The sequence below is a fragment of the Rhinoderma darwinii genome, unplaced genomic scaffold (genome assembly GCF_050947455.1).
Source record: "Rhinoderma darwinii isolate aRhiDar2 unplaced genomic scaffold, aRhiDar2.hap1 Scaffold_570, whole genome shotgun sequence".
Lineage (NCBI taxonomy): Eukaryota > Metazoa > Chordata > Amphibia > Anura > Rhinodermatidae > Rhinoderma > Rhinoderma darwinii.
This window is the reverse complement of record NW_027464123.1, coordinates 164,953-182,271: the sequence shown is the minus strand read 5'-3', so window position 1 is coordinate 182,271 and position 17,319 is coordinate 164,953. Positions and strand designations below refer to the sequence as shown.

The 17,319-nt window shown below is 44.0% G+C and overlaps 1 protein-coding gene across 1 annotated transcript in view; it reads right to left on the bottom strand.

Moving 5' to 3' along the window:
• Positions 1-17,319, bottom strand: part of LOC142724080 (uncharacterized) — a 121,594-nt gene that overhangs the window by 70,738 nt on the left and 33,537 nt on the right. The window contains 4 exon segments of the mRNA XM_075848955.1: positions 2,676-3,824; positions 15,691-15,802; positions 15,887-15,984; positions 17,135-17,318. Of these exon segments, the coding sequence (XP_075705070.1) occupies positions 2,676-3,824; positions 15,691-15,802; positions 15,887-15,984; positions 17,135-17,318 (1,543 nt within the window).

Here is a 17,319-nt window from a genome sequence, read left to right as displayed (position 1 = left end):
TGTCCTTTTTTGGCTTATGTTGGCGCTCCCCAAGTATACCCCATTTTTTGTTGTGTGGTTATTGCCTGGACCTAGCTGTTAATGAGGTTTCCTTATCTCCATAGTCCAAAAACTAAGTGGGAGATAAAGGATATAAAGTCATTTGAAAGTAGAGGATAAACCTGCAGACCTGACACCACGCTACGGGTGCAGTCACATACGGCAGATTTTCTTGCTGAAATTTTCTGCGACTGAAATTAAATTCCATTCAATCTGAATGGAACTTGCAGAAACCTATGCACGTGCTGCAGAAACTAAACCATTCATATCAGTCGGATTTAATTTCATCTGCCGTGTGTGACTGCACTCTTAGGGTATGTTGACACGGCAGCGTGCATTACGGCTGAAATCACGGAGCTGTTTTCAGGAGAAAACAGCTCCTGAATTTCAGACGTAATGACATGTTGCAGGCGTTTTTCGCAGCGTCCATTACGGACGTAATTGGAGCTGTTTTTCTATGGAGTCAATGGAAAATGGCTCCAATTACGTCCCAAAAAGTGACAGGCACTTCTTTGACGCGGGCGTCTTTTTTACGCGCCGTCTTTTGACAGCGATGTGTAAAAAAAATTACCGTCGGCACAGAACATCGTAAAGCCTATTTAAATGAATGGACAGATGTTTGCCGGCGCATTTGAGCCGTATTTTCGGACGTAAATCGAGGTTAAAACGCCCGAATTACGTCCATAAATAGGGTGTGTGAACCCAGCCTTACTAGGCTGTGATTAGCCACATGATCCTCAGGATCAGAGCTAGGGATCACCAGGAAATCCATACTGCACACAGTGAGCTTACTTAACCCCTTCCCGCAAAACGACGGGTCTGGTACGTCGTAGTGTGGGGGGGATGTATGGATCTCCATATGCTGCGAGTGTCGGCGGTGTTTTACAGCCAACACCCGGGACAAACTGCCAGCAAAAGTGATCACGCTATTCCTGGCTGTTTAACCCCTCAAATGCAGTCGATCGCAAAATTCAAGGTATGTAACCAAGAATGCTCCGCGATCCCCTCTGGTTGGCGGCCACCTAAAAGGGACCAGGAAAATACTAGATATAGAGTGAGATGAGACACTTTGACACATCTGTGTTTTTCCAGCCTTAATGAGGTACAGAGGTGGTATGTTATCATAGAGATGACTAAAGAAATACATATTAAGCATTAAAGCGTACCTCCAATTATAAAACAACTTTTCATCAATGAATAGTGAAAATAAATATATATTACAAAGTTTTTTATGTTATTAAAGAAATATGCTTCTTACTCCATTTATTAGGCTGCTTTGCTCTTTTCTGTTTTTAACATTGAAGTTTATGGAGATGGGAGGGGGAAGGAGGAAGCTGCTGGCAGAGGGTCACACAAACTGTAGTTTCTTAGCTCTGCTACAACATGCACTTTTTAGACTGATATATCTACTAAGAGTGAGGTAATAAATGAATCAGCAGCCTCCTCCTTCCCCCTCCCTTCTCCATAGACTTCTGTGTATGGGACGGATGAAGAATTCTTATGTTTACACGGCAGAACTTTTGTGGCGGATTCCGACGCAAAATTCTGTGTTTTATTCATTTCAATGGGAGCTGGACGCTTTTGTTTCCCGCAAGCTAAAAGAAAGCATCCTGCACGATCTTTGGGTGGATTCCGCCCAAACCTCCTATGGGAGTGAATGGGAGGAGGAATCTTCGTGCCGATGGCAGGAATAATGCTGCTTCGGATTTTGTGGTGGGACAAAAGAGAGCTAACCCTAGACAGAAGAGACTGAGTGAAGAGTAGGGGGGGGGGGGCATATTTTGTAAAATATATTACAAAGTATTTTATATTTACCTGTCATTTTCATTTATGAAAAGTTGTTTTATAGCTGGAGCATTAAATATAAAAATTGACATATAAAATTAAATCGACCAAAATAAAAAAATCTAGTAACAAAAAAGATATTATATGGGATGTCCATTCATGTACACAGCAAAACAATGCGGGATCAGTGCAGAGGCTAAATTAGAAAAGTAAGGGCACTTCCTGTATAACAAGCCCATTTTCGTGAAAAGAAACAAAATAACGGAATTTTCATCTGTAAAAAAAATATTCACAACACAAAATGTAGTCTTAGGTTTGGTAATAATCGTTTATTCCTCTTTTATATGTACACTTTTATGGCACCTGCAACGTCCAAGATTTCCACTATGTCACTAATGTCTCCTGCAATAAGGGTGAATTTATGACTTCAGTGATAGGAAGCGGGGTTCATGGTGACCATGACATAAGCCATGAATAAGGACAGGAGTGTTGTCCGAAACGCGTAGGTTATTGTAACCACCCCCATGCACTTTTGGATTGTTTTAATCATTGGAATAAACTTGGAACATTGCTTCCTTTTAAAAATTCTAATTCTAAAGATCAAAGATCTTTCCTTCCCTTCTGTTGCCTTGCCGTGTGCCGTCACGCAGGATCCGAGCGCAGTCTAGACTAAGACGTTCTGTGGGTAAGCTGGAGGATCCCTCCTGTTTTTTCATATTCATGGTGACCACTCAGCTTCACTGCTTTAAAAGATAACAACGCTCTTTCCCCAACTTGGATTCCAGCAGCAAAATCAGTTGCCCTCAGGTAAATATAATTTCGGTATTTGTTCAGCTTTCGGTGGAATTAACCTGGATCTGCCACAGTTGTTGAATTTTTAATGTGTGAATAACCAGATATCTTAAAAACCTTCTTGCATTGTAATCATGAATTTGGCTTTTCCCCTGTGTGAATTTTCTGATGATAAACAAGACTTGATTTCCTGGTAAAATATTTTCCACATTCTGAACACGAGTATGGCTTCTCCCCAGTGTGAGTTCTCTGATGCTTAACAAGATTTGTTTTCTGGGCAAAGCATTTCCCACATTCAGAACATGAAAACGGCTTCTCCCCTGTGTGAATTCTCCGATGATCCCTGAGTTTAAAAGTAGTAACAAAACATTTCCCACATTCAGGACAAGAAAACGGCTTCTCCCCTGAGTGAATTCTCTGATGTTCAGTAAGATCTGATTTCTGGATAAAACGTTTATCGCATTCTAAACAAGGAAATGGTTTCTCCCCTGTGTGAGTTTTCTGATGATAACTGACTTTGGCTTTAGTAATAAAACCTTTTCCACATTCTAGACAGGAGTATGGCTTCTCCCCTGTGTGAGTTCTTTCATGCTCAACAAGTGCTGATTTCTTGGTAAATCGTTTCTCACATACTGCACATGAATATGGCTTCTCCCCGGTGTGAATTCTCTGATGGTCAACAAGAGAAGGCTTCTGGGTAAAACATTTCCCACATTCAGAACATGCAAATGGTTTCTCCCCCGTGTGAATTCTTAGATGATCCCTGAGGCTGGCTTTAGTAATAAATCGTTTCCCACATTCAGAACATAAAAACGGTTTCTCCCCTGTGTGAATTATTGTATGTCTAGAAAGAAAGGATTTCCTATGAAAACTTTTCCCACATTCTGAACAGGAGTATGGCTTCTCCCCTGTGTGAGTTCTACTGTGTATAAAAAGATTTGAGTTTTTTGTAAACTGTTTATCACATTCACCACATTGAAACATTTTACCCTCTGTGTGGTCTATACTTGTGGTGGCAATCTGTGATTGATCAGTAGAAAGTTCCATGTGATGAAGAATATTAGATGACAGATCTGTACTGTGGGGTCCTGGATGTACATTAAGTGTAATGACGTTTTCTACTGAAAAATGTTTTATGATTTCTTTATCTTCGGCTTTATAAATTGGAGATATAAGGAAGTTTCCCCCTGAGCTCTTACTGGGATTATCTGTTAGGATTAAAAACGCATTTCATAATTTCTAGTTGTTCTAAGCCACAAAGCAGACATATTTATAACATTCCTATTATAAACTTTTGTATAACATATTTTATTACACACATAAATAAAAAAATTTCATTAAAATCTCTTTAAATAATATTTCAATAAACACTTTGCATTCTGAGATAAGTGGCGCTACATAGGCACTGCTCATCTCTGTCAAACCTTATCTGCACCAAACCGTTTTTTTGTAAAAAGTATGAAGGTGTATTTTATTTAATGTGTATAAAGCATATGCAATGGTATTTATTTAAAGGGTTTTCCAACTTATTCAAAAAAGTGGCAGGTGAAGGAGGGATGCATTAAAAAAAATGAGACATTACTCACCTCACACAGATACCTGGCGTTATAGCACCAACCCGCCGCAATGTTTTGACATGGCTGCAGCGATGACGTGCTTGTATACTCACATGATTGGTGCAGCCAATCACAGGTCTTAGTGGGTATTTTGCACAGGATCGCTGAGGCGAGTGATTGGCTGCAGTGATCACGAGGGTATACGGGCACGTCATTGCTGCAGCCATGTCAATAAACAGCAGTGGAAAGGACCGGTGCGGCGGTACTGGAACGCCGGGGATATGTGAGGTGAGTAATGCTTTTTATTTATTTTAATGCAGCCCTTCTACCTTGTCCAATTTTTTTAATAAGTCGGAAAACCTCTTTTAAATAAAAATATTGTCATTCGTTTTATACAAAAATAACGTGGATAAACCTAGGTCATAATAAAGTAAAACGGAGTATAAAAAAATACATAACAGTCTTAACATATAGAACGGCCGTCAAATTAATGCCACTCACATTGAGTCATAGAGAAGTTAAAAAGTCTCCTTATATTATGGAATACTGAACCAATCATCATATATTTGGAGTGGGTTATGGACCCTGCCAATCATTCAGAAGAAAATAAGAGAAGGGATAGATCAATCCAACTACTGTATCACAGAAAATGAATGGGACAGGTTTAATGGCCGCGGTCACGGACCGCCGTCATTACTTACCCGCCAACGGCCGTGAGCGAAGGCCTCTGAGCTCGGCTGTTGTGCATAGGGTGCGCGCTGGCTCTCTAAGGCCAGGGGCGATCGCACACGCCAGAATTGAGCTCCCTATCCAAACTACTCACCCCCTGCATAAAAAGGACCCTGCCCTCTTCTTCCGTGCCTGGGCGTTGTTGTGTCTACCCATGTTCGTTAGCAAATGGTCCCTTAGTTGTATCCCGTTCCCAGTGTTCCCGTATACAGTAATTGTGTTTGTTCCTGAGCGAAGTCTAGTGTTGGAGTGGAGTTAATTCTCTGTGCCAAGTGTCATCTGTGCCGAGGAGTCTGCTACGCCATAGTGTCTGCTACGCCATAGTGTCTGTCAGAACATCTATACAGGTATTCCAGTTCTAAATACTTACATTGACTGTGTTTTGGCCAGCTGCTACTTCGTTATGGCGGAGCGGCCTAGTGGGTCCATATACCCCCAGAGTTGTGACAACAGGTACCCAGAAGAATTTGCTCCTGATACCAAGTAGTAATAGAAAAACAAGAATGCAGTTTAGATTTAACCATTACTAGGGCTATGAACCGGCCCCAGACAGTGAAAAGTTTGACCCTTTGTTCTTTGTGTAGAGCAGCTGAGACCCAGTCCATTTGCATTAGGAACGAGAGTTTGTCTGAGAACAGTTTTGAGGAAGAAGGAAAAGATTGTTTTCAAATATGAAGCCTTTCGGCATGCGGCTGCAATTTAGTAAAGTGGCCTAAGGTCCCCTCTAGTGATGTTATCTTTATCGAAGCCAACAGCCCATAAAGCAGGAGAGCAGTGTCTACTAGATGTTAAATAGTAAAGGAATAGCTTTTGAGCCAAAATGTTTGTCTATGTGGACATGCCCGAAGAAAAGGATAGTGGGATGCATCAGGTGTTCCGCATTTAAAATGGGTGGCTGCATATCAGCCCATTCTGTAATCACGTAGGGGAGTGAGGTATTCTCCATGGGTAACTTTAAAGAATATCTCCATGTATCCGGGTTATCGGAAATATCGTGTGGGCTAGGTTGCTGATAGAATGATAGCAGGTGAAAAGTCCGGGTCCTCTTATTTAGAGAAGAGTGGGTATCAGAGTAATCTATTCGAGTATGGAGGAAATTATGGATACGAGAGGAGAGGGCTTTACTAGTCGTATTTTCTAGAATGCAAAAGTGGGAGATCCAATTATTCTTTGTTAAATTACGGAGTACTTCAGATATGTAACTTTGTGTTTAGAGGAAATACAAAAATGAATGCATATAGCTGGGAATTTAGTCATGAGTTTCAAAAGCTTGAGAGCCATTCTTTGGTAAGAGTTGAACATTTCATGTATAGTGACGAAACCTTGTAGTCGCCATGAGTGAAAAATCAAGTGAAACTGTCGTCTTGTTGAAACAGTCGATTATTTGTCAGTGGGAGAGAGGTAGAGTAATAAGGATTAAGATGGTTAATGCCTCATGCACACGACCGTTGTGCCACTCGGGCCATTTTTGATGGCATCCGAGTGGCACCCGATAGTCTTCACGGACCCATTCACTTTAGCGGGAGAATCAGGTCCGTGAAAAATGGTCTGAGTCTCCGATGCATGGAAAGATCATGTCATGTCCGTGGCTGCGGGCCATCAGCGCCACTCTCCCCATGACAGCCAAAGCCACGAGTCGGCGAACGCAGTCCCCAATCTCCTTCCCAGGAGACGCCAACACTCGCTTCCACTCACCTCAGCCAGATCTCGTAGAGTGCGCGTGCACGCTCGTGCTCGCTCTTAAAGCGGCAGCGCGCACCTGACTTTGATGAAGCATCAGGCCGTGAGTACCCTGGACTATAGTAGAGGTCCAGCCCCCTGCTTCGATGCCTGAGCGTTGTTGTTGTTGTTTCCCTTGTCTGTCTATGCAATGGTCTCCTAGTGTGTTCCTGTTCCTTTTTTTTCTGCATTCCGTACTATCCTGGTCGAGTACTGTGCTGAGCCAAAGTCGTGCTGTGCTGTATACTACGCCTGACCTGCTTCACCTCGCCTGACGTCTACCTGCTGCCTAGTCCCAGCTGAGCCTGCCTATCTACTGTCCGAGCTGCCACAGGTACCCTATACGAACTATAGACATTGACCTGCGCCCCGTTGGCTAGCTGCCATACCGCCAAGGTGATACGGCCCAGTGGGTCCACAAACCCTACGTGACAGTACGCTCAGGCCATGGGCCCGCTGGTCAATTCAAGACCATGACGATGTCTCAAGAGATGCGGGCGGATATGCTAGACCTCCGGTCTCGACAGGACCAACTCCTCCAGGCGTTGAACATTCTTGCACGTTGGCAGAGGCACAAGCCACCTCTTGGCAATGTTTACCCGAATGTTTCTTTGCCACTTCCTGACCGCTATGATTTCTGAATCAATGCCAAATCCACTTCAGCCTGTATAGTAGGACATTTTCGTCTGATGGCGCAAGGGTCGCTTTCATCATCTCTCTTCTCACTGGCAAGGCTCTTGCATGGGCGAACCCTATCTGGGAGAGACAAGGACCAGAGACCCGTGACTTCCAAGGCTTCCTCCGAACTTTTCGTATGGTGTTTGAGGAGCCTGGACGGGTCTCATCTGCAGCGGCCTCTTTGATTAACCTACGCCAAGGGACACCACCGTGAGTGAGTACGCCATCCACTTACACACCGTGGCGGGAGAGCTGTTATGGAACAATGAGGCCCTGGTGGCTGCATTCTGGCATGAACTGGCTCCTAAAGTTAAGGACAAACTTATTGCTCAAGATCTGCCGCCTACCCTGGATGACCTCATCCTTCTGTCCGCCCGGATTGATATACAGATCCGAGAACGCCTCCAAGAGGTTCGTCGGGAGGGAGGCCTTCCTAGTCTGGCTCCTACTTTGCAGCAACCCCATCTGTCCTCAGATGCCGATCCTCCTAAGGAGTCTGGGATAATGGACCAGTGTAAACTATCCACGCAGGAGAGACAACGCAGACGCACTTCTGGACTCTGTATTTATTGCGGCCTCAGTGGCCATCTTGTGCGCCTGTGTGCCCAAAGATCCCAAAGCCTAGGGTTGCTAGGAGTGACAACCTTGGGTAAGAAAGGACTTCCGTCTAAATTGTCCATACCTGTGACCATAGTGTTCGGCAAAAGAATGCATCAGGTCTCTGCATATCTGGACTCTGGATCCGCTGCGAATTTCATCCGTAGAGACCTGGTGGACCTTCTTCAATTACCTACCACCCCTCTGGAGAGCCCGTTGACTGTTGCTTCAGTAAATGGACTACCTATGCCAGACCCAGTTATAGCTGTGACCAAGCCGCTGAGGCTCCAAGTAGGGGCCCTTCACTCCGAACTTCTGCCGTTCTATGTCCTATCCAAAGCTGTTAACCCTGTGTTGCTGGGCCTGCATTGGCTCCGACTGCATGCCCCAGTCCTGCACTGGAATTCTAGAGAGGTTCTCCAGAGGGGCCCTGAGTGTCAAAGCCGTTGCCTGGTGCAGATTAGTTCGGTTCAGCCTTCTCTGCCTCGGTTATTGACAGGATTGCCGGGTCATTATGCTATATTTTTGGATGTCTTCAGCAAAAGGGAGGCGGAGACATTGCCTCCACACAGGCATATGACTGCCCTATCAAGCTGATCCCTGGTGCATCCCTTCCCCGTGGTAGGGTATATCCTCGCTCCTTGCCAGAGACTCTGTCCATGTCCGCCTATGTGAAAGAGAACTTGGAGAGGGGCTTCATACAAAAGTCTTCCTCCCCGGCAGGAGCCGGGTTCTTCTTTGTCAAAAAGAAAGATGTCTCTCTTCGTCCTTGTATCGACAACCAAGGTCTCAACCAGGTCACGGTGAGGAATGAATATCCGTTGCCACTGATCTCTGAACTGTTTGATCGTACACGTGGTGCCAAGATTTTTTTCTAAACTAGACCTACGTGGGACTTACAACCTAATCCAGATTCGCCAGGGAGACGAATGAAAGGCTGCATTTAACACCCGTGATGGACACTATGAGTATCTAGTAATGCCCTTCGGCCTGTGTAATGCTCCCGCGGTCTTCCAAGAGTTTGTTAATTACAATTTCCGTGACCTCCTCTATGTTTGTGTTGTGGTCTATCTTGATGACATCTTGATTTTTTTCTCCAGATCCTATGACACATCAAAGACATGTCCATCAAGTTCTGCTACGGTTAAGGGAGAATCGTCTGTACGCCAAGTTGGAGAAGTGCGTGTTTGACAGAGATGCTCTACCCTTCCTGGGCTACATTGTCTCGAATCGAGGTCTCGAGATGGATCCTGAGAAGGTAAAGGTATGTCCTGGAATGACCACGCCCTCAAGGCTTGAGGGCCATACAGCGCTTTTTGTGATTCGCCAATTTTTACAGACAGTTTATTCCAAACTTCTCACTGACTTCTATCTCTAACCTCACTAAGAAGGGCATGAATAACAAGGTGTGGACTCCCGAGGCAGAGTCCGCATTCAATAGCCTGAAGAGTGCCTTCACGTCAGCCTCTACCCTCTATCATCCGGATGTCTCTTTGTAACTCTCGTTGGAGGTGGATGCATCCTCTGTCGGTACTGGTGCACTCCTGTTCCAGAGAGGTCCCAAGGGCAAGTCAATGGTATGTGGATATTTCTCTAAGCTCTTCTCTTCCGCAGAACGCAACTACTCGATTGGGGATCAAGAGTTACTGGCCATCAAATTGGCTCTGGAAGAGTGGAGACATCTACTAGAGGGCGCAGCTCATCCAATCCTAATTTTTACAGATCACAAGAATCTGACCTACCTCCAGACGGCCCAACGGCTGAACCCTCGTCAGGCCAGGTGGTCACTGTTCTTTACCAGGTTCCAGTTTGAGCTCCATTATAACCCGGCCAACAAGAATGTGAGGGCCGATGCCTTGTCCAGGTCTTTTGAGACGGAGGACACCATGGAGATTCCACAGAACATTATTGATTCGTCTTGCATTGTCTCTGTCAATCCCCTGCAAGTTGGGGATATTCCTCCATGGAGGACTTTTGTGCGCCTGGCTGATCGTGGAAGAATCCTCCGCTGGGGACACTCCTCTAGACTGGCAGGTCAAGCGGGGTCTGTAAGACCCGGGATCTGATTGCTCGTCATTTCTGGTGACCCACGCTGCCCAAGGACACTATGGACTTTGTTTCTTCCTGTTCAGTATGTGCAGCCAACAAGGTCACTCACTCCAGACCTGCTGGTCTGCTCCAGCCATTGCCTGTGCCCAATTCTCCCTGGGCACCAGTAATGGAAGCAGCTGTGTTCCTGGCCCTCTAGGTGACATAATGTTGTGGGTAATGAGGTACACCCATTCTTCCCTAATGCCACGGTCAGCACAGGGGGCACACAGGCCCAGTATAGAGGGCAGATGCGAGTACGTAGGCCTGCGACCGGGATTATTGTGCCTGTTTACCGTGTGGACCTCTGTGACATATATGCAGCTCACAAGGGTGGTAAACCGGCGTCTGTGGGTGGAGGGAGGTTTACCACCTGGGAACCCTGTTAAAATGCGGTGATGATAAATGTCCCGTAATGAATTTTACTGTAATGCAACAGTAATAGATTTGATTGTAATTAATAAACAAAAAAACCTGCATATAAAAAATCATGACTAAAAAGCAAGAAAAACAGTATGTGTAAATGCAGCCTAAAAACGTTACCCTGTCTGTGGGCTTGAAAAACAAGTGGTTTGTATATCAAGTGGAGTTCCAAAAACCGGAGTTCAAAAAAAGGAGTTAAAGCCCCAGTAAGTACTCTTCTATTCTTTTTGCATTAACAACTGTTCGCTGTTTTTTTTTTTGTAACAGGGATAATGGCCAGCAAGATTGGAGGTTTTCTTCAGTGCACAGTTTGCCATATGTATGCACGACTGGAGCTGGAGTTCCAGGGTGAATACCTCTGTGGCAGATGTGAGCATGTTGGTCACCTGGAAGCTCGTATTAGAGATCTGGAGGAGCAAAATGCAACACTGAGGAGGATAGACAATCTTGGGCTGAGCTTGCTGCTCACGGAGCATGCAGTTAGTGGGTTAGAACTGGAGGGTGAAGACATGGGTGAGCAGGATCAGGCAAGTAGCTGGGTTAATGTAGTTAGGGGCAGTAGAAAGGGGTCAAAGAAAAGGAAGGCCGATCCGGTTTCTGACATTCCAAGCAAAATTGCCAAGTTGGGTGATGATGCGAGGATGTCAGTCTCAGAAATGGCAGCCCTAGTGGATACTAACAGCCGGGAGAACAGCCCAGCTAGTAGTCGGCGGGATGATAATGCAGGTAAGCCAAGGCAATTGATAGTCGTAGGGGATTCTATAATCAGGAAGGCGGATAGAATAATTTGTCGCCAAGACCACCTCAACCGAATGGTTTGCTGTCTCCCTGGTGCCAGGGTTCGGCATGTGGTGGAACGGGTGGACAAATTGCTGGTGATGATCCAGCTGTCGTGGTCCATGTCGGTACCAACGACAGAATAAATGGTAGGTGGAGGAGCCTTAAGAATAATTTTAAAGAACTAGGCTACAAGCTGAAGGGAAGGACCTTCAAGGTTGTATTCTCAGGAATACTGCCTGTGCCATGCGCATCACAGGAAAGACAGCGGGAGTACAGGGAGTTAAATGCATGGCTTAAGTCTTGGTGTAGAGGAGAAGAATTTGGGTTCCTAGAGCGCTGGGCTGACTTTTCATTGGGGTACAAACTGTATTCTGCAGATGATTTGCACCTAAACGGAAGGGGGTCCGCTGTGCTGGGGGAGAGAATTCTAGCTGGGGTGGTGGAGTATTTAAACTAGGGCTGAGGAGGGAGGTCAATGTAGAAAAAAAAGGGGTAGCCAGGTTAGAGAGGGGTCAGACTATATTGGCGGGGGGAGAAACAGAATGTGGGGAGAGGACTAGACAACAGGATAAGGAGATCCTTTTTTTACAGAACAGCAGTGTAAATAAAAATGCCCAAATAATGTCAAATCACATTACTGATAATAAAAGTGAAAAACTGAAAGGCAAGTTAAAGTGTATGTTCACAAATGCCAGGTGTCTAGCAAGCAAAATGGGGGAGCTGGAGGCCTTGGTACTGGAAGAAAATATAGATATAGTTGGTGTTGCTGAAACATGGCTGGACTCTTCACATGACTGGGCTGTAAATCTACAGGGTTTTACACTGTTTCGGAAAGACAGGACAAATAGGAAAGGTGGTGGTGTATGTCTGTATGTGAGAAATGATATGAAGGCAAGTGTGAAAGAGACAATAGTGGGTGAAGATTGTTAGGAGGTTGAAACCTTGTGGGTGGAATTACAAAGGGAGGTAAACACTGAAAAAATTACTTTTGGTGTAATCTATAGACCCCCAATATAACTGAGGAGATGGAGGGTCAGCTATATAAACAGATCGAGCGGGCTGCACAGGCGGGTACTGTAGTGAGAATGGGAGATTTTAATTTCCGGGATATTAATTGGTGTCATGGTTCGGCTTCAACTGCAAAGGGGAGACATTTCCTCAAACTGTTGCAGGAAAATTTTATGGGCCAGTTTGTGGAAGACCCAACTAGAGGTGAAGCTCTGTTGGATCTGGTCATTTCTAATAATGCAGAGCTTGTTGGGAACGTCAATGTTCGTGAAAACCTTGGTAACAGTGATCACAATATAGTTACATTTTACCTATACTGTAAAAAACAAACACAGGCTGGGAGGGCAAAAACACTTAATTTTAAGAAAGCCCATTTCCCCAGGATGAAGGCTGCAATTCAGGATATGGATTGGGAAGAACTAATGTCAAATAATGGGACAAATGATAAATGGGAGATTTTCAAATCTACTTTGGGTTATTCTAGTGCAAAATTTTTTCCTATAGGTAACAAGTATAAACGACTAAAATTAAATCCCACATGGCTTACACCTTCTGTGAAAGGGGCAATACATGACAAAAAAAGGGCATTTAAAAAATACAAATCTGAGGGTACAGCTGTAGCCTTTGTAAAATATAAAGAGCTTAATAAAATCTGTAAAAATGTAATAAAATTAGCAAAAATACAAAATGAAAGGCAGGTGGCCAAGGATAGCAAAACAAATCCCAAAAAATTCTTCAAGTATATAAATGCTAAAAAGCCAAGGTCTGAACATGTAGGACCCCTAGATAGTGGTAATGGGGAGTTGGTCACAGGGGATCAAGAGAAGGCAGGGTTACTAAATGGGTTCTTTAGCTCTGTATATACAACAGAAGAAAGAGCAGCCGATGTAGCCGGTGCCAGTGCTGTTAATACATCAGTTGATATAATGAATTGGATGAATGTAGATATGGTCCAAGCTAAATTAAATAAAATCAATGTGCACAAGGCCCCGGGACCAGATGGGATACACCCTAGAGTTCTTAAGGAGCTTAGTTCAGTTATTTATGTCCCCCTTTCCATAATAATATTCAGAGAATCTCTAGTGACTGGTATAGTGCCAAGGGTCTGGCGCAGGGCAAATGTGGTGCCTATTTTCAAAAAGGGCTCTAGGTCTTCCCTGGGTAATTATAGACCAGTAAGTTTAACATCCATCGTAGGGAAAATGTTTGAGGGGCTATTGAGGGACTATATACAGGATTATGTGACAATAAATAGCATTATAAGTGACAGCCAGCACGGTTTTACTAAGGACAGAAGTTGTCAAACCAACCTCATCTGTTTTTATGAAGAGGTGAGCAGAAGCCTAGACAGAGGGGCCGCTGTGGATTTAGTGTTTTTGGACTTTGCAAAGGCATTTGACACTGTCCCTCATAGACGTCTAATGGGTAAATTAAGGACTATAGGTTTAGAAAATATAGTTTGTAATTGGATTGAGAATTGGCTCAAGGACCGAATCCAGAGAGTTGTGGTCAATGATTCCTACTCTGAATGGTCCCCGGTTATAAGTGGTGTACCCCAGGGTTCAGTGCTGGGACCACTATTATTCAACTTATTTATTAAGGATATAGAGGTTGGGATTAATAGCACTATTTCTATTTTTGCAGATGACACCAAGCTATGCAATATAGTTCAGACTATGGAAGATGTTCATGAATTGCAGGCAGATTTAAACAAACTAAGTGTTTGGGCGTCCACTTGGCAGATGAAGTTTAATGTAGATAAATGTAAAGTTATGCATCTGGCTACCAACAACCTGCATGCATCATATGTCCTAGGTGGAGCTACACTGGAGGATTCACTTGTTGAGAAGGATCTGGGTGTACTTGTAAATCATAAACTAAATAACAGCATGCAATGTCAATCAGCTGCTTCAAAGGCCAGCAGGATATTGTCGTGTATTAAAAGAGGCATGGACTCACGGGACAGGGATGTAATATTGCCACTTTACAAAGCATTAGTGAGGCCTCATCTAGAATATGCAGTTCAGTTCTGGGCTCCAGTTCATAGAAAGGATGCCCTGGAGTTGGAAAAAATACAAAGAAGAGCAACGAAGCTAATTAGGGGCATGGACAATTTAAGTTATGAGGAAAGAATAAAAGAATTAAACCTATTTAGCCTTGAAAAAAGACGACTAAGGGGGGACATGATTAACTTATATAAATATATTAATGGCACATACAAAAAATATGGTGAAATCCTATTCCTTGTAAAACCCCCTCAAAAAACAAGGGGGCACTCCCTCCGTCTGGAGAAAAAAAGGTTCAACCTGCAGAGGCGACAAGCCTTCTTTACTGTGAGAACTGTGAATCTATGGAATAGCCTACCGCAGGAGCCGGTCACAGCAGGAACAGTAGATGGCTTTAAAAAAGAGTTAGATAATTTCCTAGAACAAAAAAATATTCGCTCCTATGTGTAGAAATTTTTTACTTCCCTTTTCCCGTCCCTTGGTTGAACTTGATGGACATGTGTCTTTTTTCAGCCGTACTAACTATGTAATTGTAACCTATAGGCCTTCCAATACAAATTGAGCATCAATTAACTACAACAACGTAGGTATTATTGATGACCGCCTACTCATGCCTCAGTTGACCCATCTTCTAATTGTTAGTTTCGGCAGGATAACGTGCCATGGGACAAACCACATGTCAACGGAGCTGGCTTTATCAACATGACAACAAGGTCCCTAATCAAATTAGTAGATCTCAATCCTGTAAAGCATCTTTAATATGTAGGGATATAGGAGATATGCCCCATAAATGTGAAGCTAATAACATCGAGTTATGCCCATGTGCATCAATGAGCCTTGGGCGTTCGCCGGTTCACCGGTTGTCCATCCTTGAAACACATTTGGTAGGTGCGGACCACTGTAAACCCCCACTAGACCAGTCATTTTGGAGATGCTCTGATCCAGTCCTCTAGACATCACAATGTGGCGGGTCGGAGAACCTCCGTTTCTCAACATAGGTGCTGATCACAGAGGCGGGACATGCATCTATCAGACATTTATGGCAAAGTCAAAGTATATGCCATACATGTCTTCTATGGTTATACGCTTTTAAGATTAATTGATCGGCAAACTCAAACAGATGTAATTGTTTGACAACCAGAAGTGGTACTTAACCCACTGAATCACTTTCAGACTTAATGCTCACAACAATGGCACCACATGGGAAAGACTTGACTGGATACTTGGGGTGAGCGTAAACGTAGAGGCCGTGCAGCGGCTGTGGCAAGCCAAACGGAAGCCCCTGTTTCATCACACACAATAAGAAGTAGAACGCATGCTTATTGTCCACGCAGGAAGCCTCCGCTATAGCCGAAGCACAACCAAGCCCATTTAGCTTTGCCGAGGCTCATATTGCTAAAGTTCAAGACTTTTGGGAATCCATAGCCTGGTCTGATGTGACCAAAGTCAATCATTTTAGATCTGATGGAATTACCATGGTTCTTACTCACCTATGCGAACATCTTCTGGAATTTCGTCCTCCTTACACTGCTGATCACCCCTCACATACGTCTCCTCTTCTTCTGATTTAACCTCCAGTTTAATATTAGTCAGATCTTCCACCTGATATGACAGATGTACAAATTTAGAAAGATTCAATGGACAGTTGGAGAAGTAGAGGTTGGTACAGGGCTCAGTTCTACCTACCTGATGATCCGGTGGGACATTGTGATTTTGCTCTGGACAATCCGGGAAATACAGAGGACCGGGACATCCCTTTGCTAAATTTCTTCTTCTAGATTCATCTGCAGAAAACACACACCAATTTATTAAATCATTTTGACCTCGATTTATAGGGGCATTGTCATGCTGACACATAAAAGGGACAGTTGCCAGAAATTTGGAAGCACACAGTCCTCTAGAATATGTTCTTGTTGTAAGTTATAACTTTAGACACAAAGACACCGCAACACCAGGTTAGAAGGTCGGTCTACAGGCAAGGAAAACAGGATAGAAGCGGGACCATGGCAATGTACGGAGGGTATTCAGTCACATAGTGCAATCTTGAAAAAGGCTAACCTAAAAATGCCACCCACAAACCAAAACGCATTACAATATTTCACTATAGACTTTAAAGTACAATTTGGAAGCAGCGTTTTTTCTTCAAATAATAAAAACATCCCGAAAAAGGCAGCAAAACGCAGTGTGCGAATCCAGCCTTCTGGTGCCTTCATAGATGAGGAAGGAACAGACAATTTTATGCTTCAACGGTTCGCAACCCATGAACTTCAGAGCTATTGTCCCTAGATATTTCCACTTCAGATTAGAAGATCATACAAGAGACCAAGCTGATCAAGCAGGAGAAGAATATGATAAGCTGACTAAGATGTCTTGCTATGACCATGTTGAAATTCACTAAGTGATTGGCCAATTCTACGGATATTTGTCTAGAGACATCTCATGGCCTCGATCACTGAAAGTATTGAGCGGACCTAGGATACATGGTGTGCATTCAGATCTGTGCACATAGGTGCAGGGCTATACTGCTGAACTGGGGGGATCAAAATCATGGAGGATATAACCTTGCTGTCGGGATGCCATTGGAGTCCTCCGGGAAGTTCTGTGTTTCGGCCACATTGGTCACTATCGACTATTCGATGTTAAAGTAAGAACCCAGTAAAATTATGCAAATATGTACTAAGAATTACTTTTTCTTTGTACTTGCAGAATTAGATCACGATTTGGATGTATGGATGAATCTTGTTCTCTTATGGAGTGGACGTTGCGTGCTTGTACGCTTGATTTGACTTTAAATTAACAAAAAAACTAAATTAGAAAGGACTTCAAGCCACTCAGTTCAGCCACTATAAACATGAAGTGATGTCAACTAGCAGGGTAAGGCCAGAATCTCCCCAGTAAAGGCGAACAAGACTCCTTAAAAAAGTCTCCTCTTACCCGGAGGTGTGTGGTCCCGGTGGTCCTCCATCATGATGTCCTTGTACAGATCCTTCTTACCCGATGATGTGCGGTTCCGGTGATCCTCCATCATGACGTCCTTGTACAGATCCTTGTGGTCTTCTATATAATCCCACTCCTCCATGGAGAAATAGACGGCGACATCCTGACATCTTATAGGAACC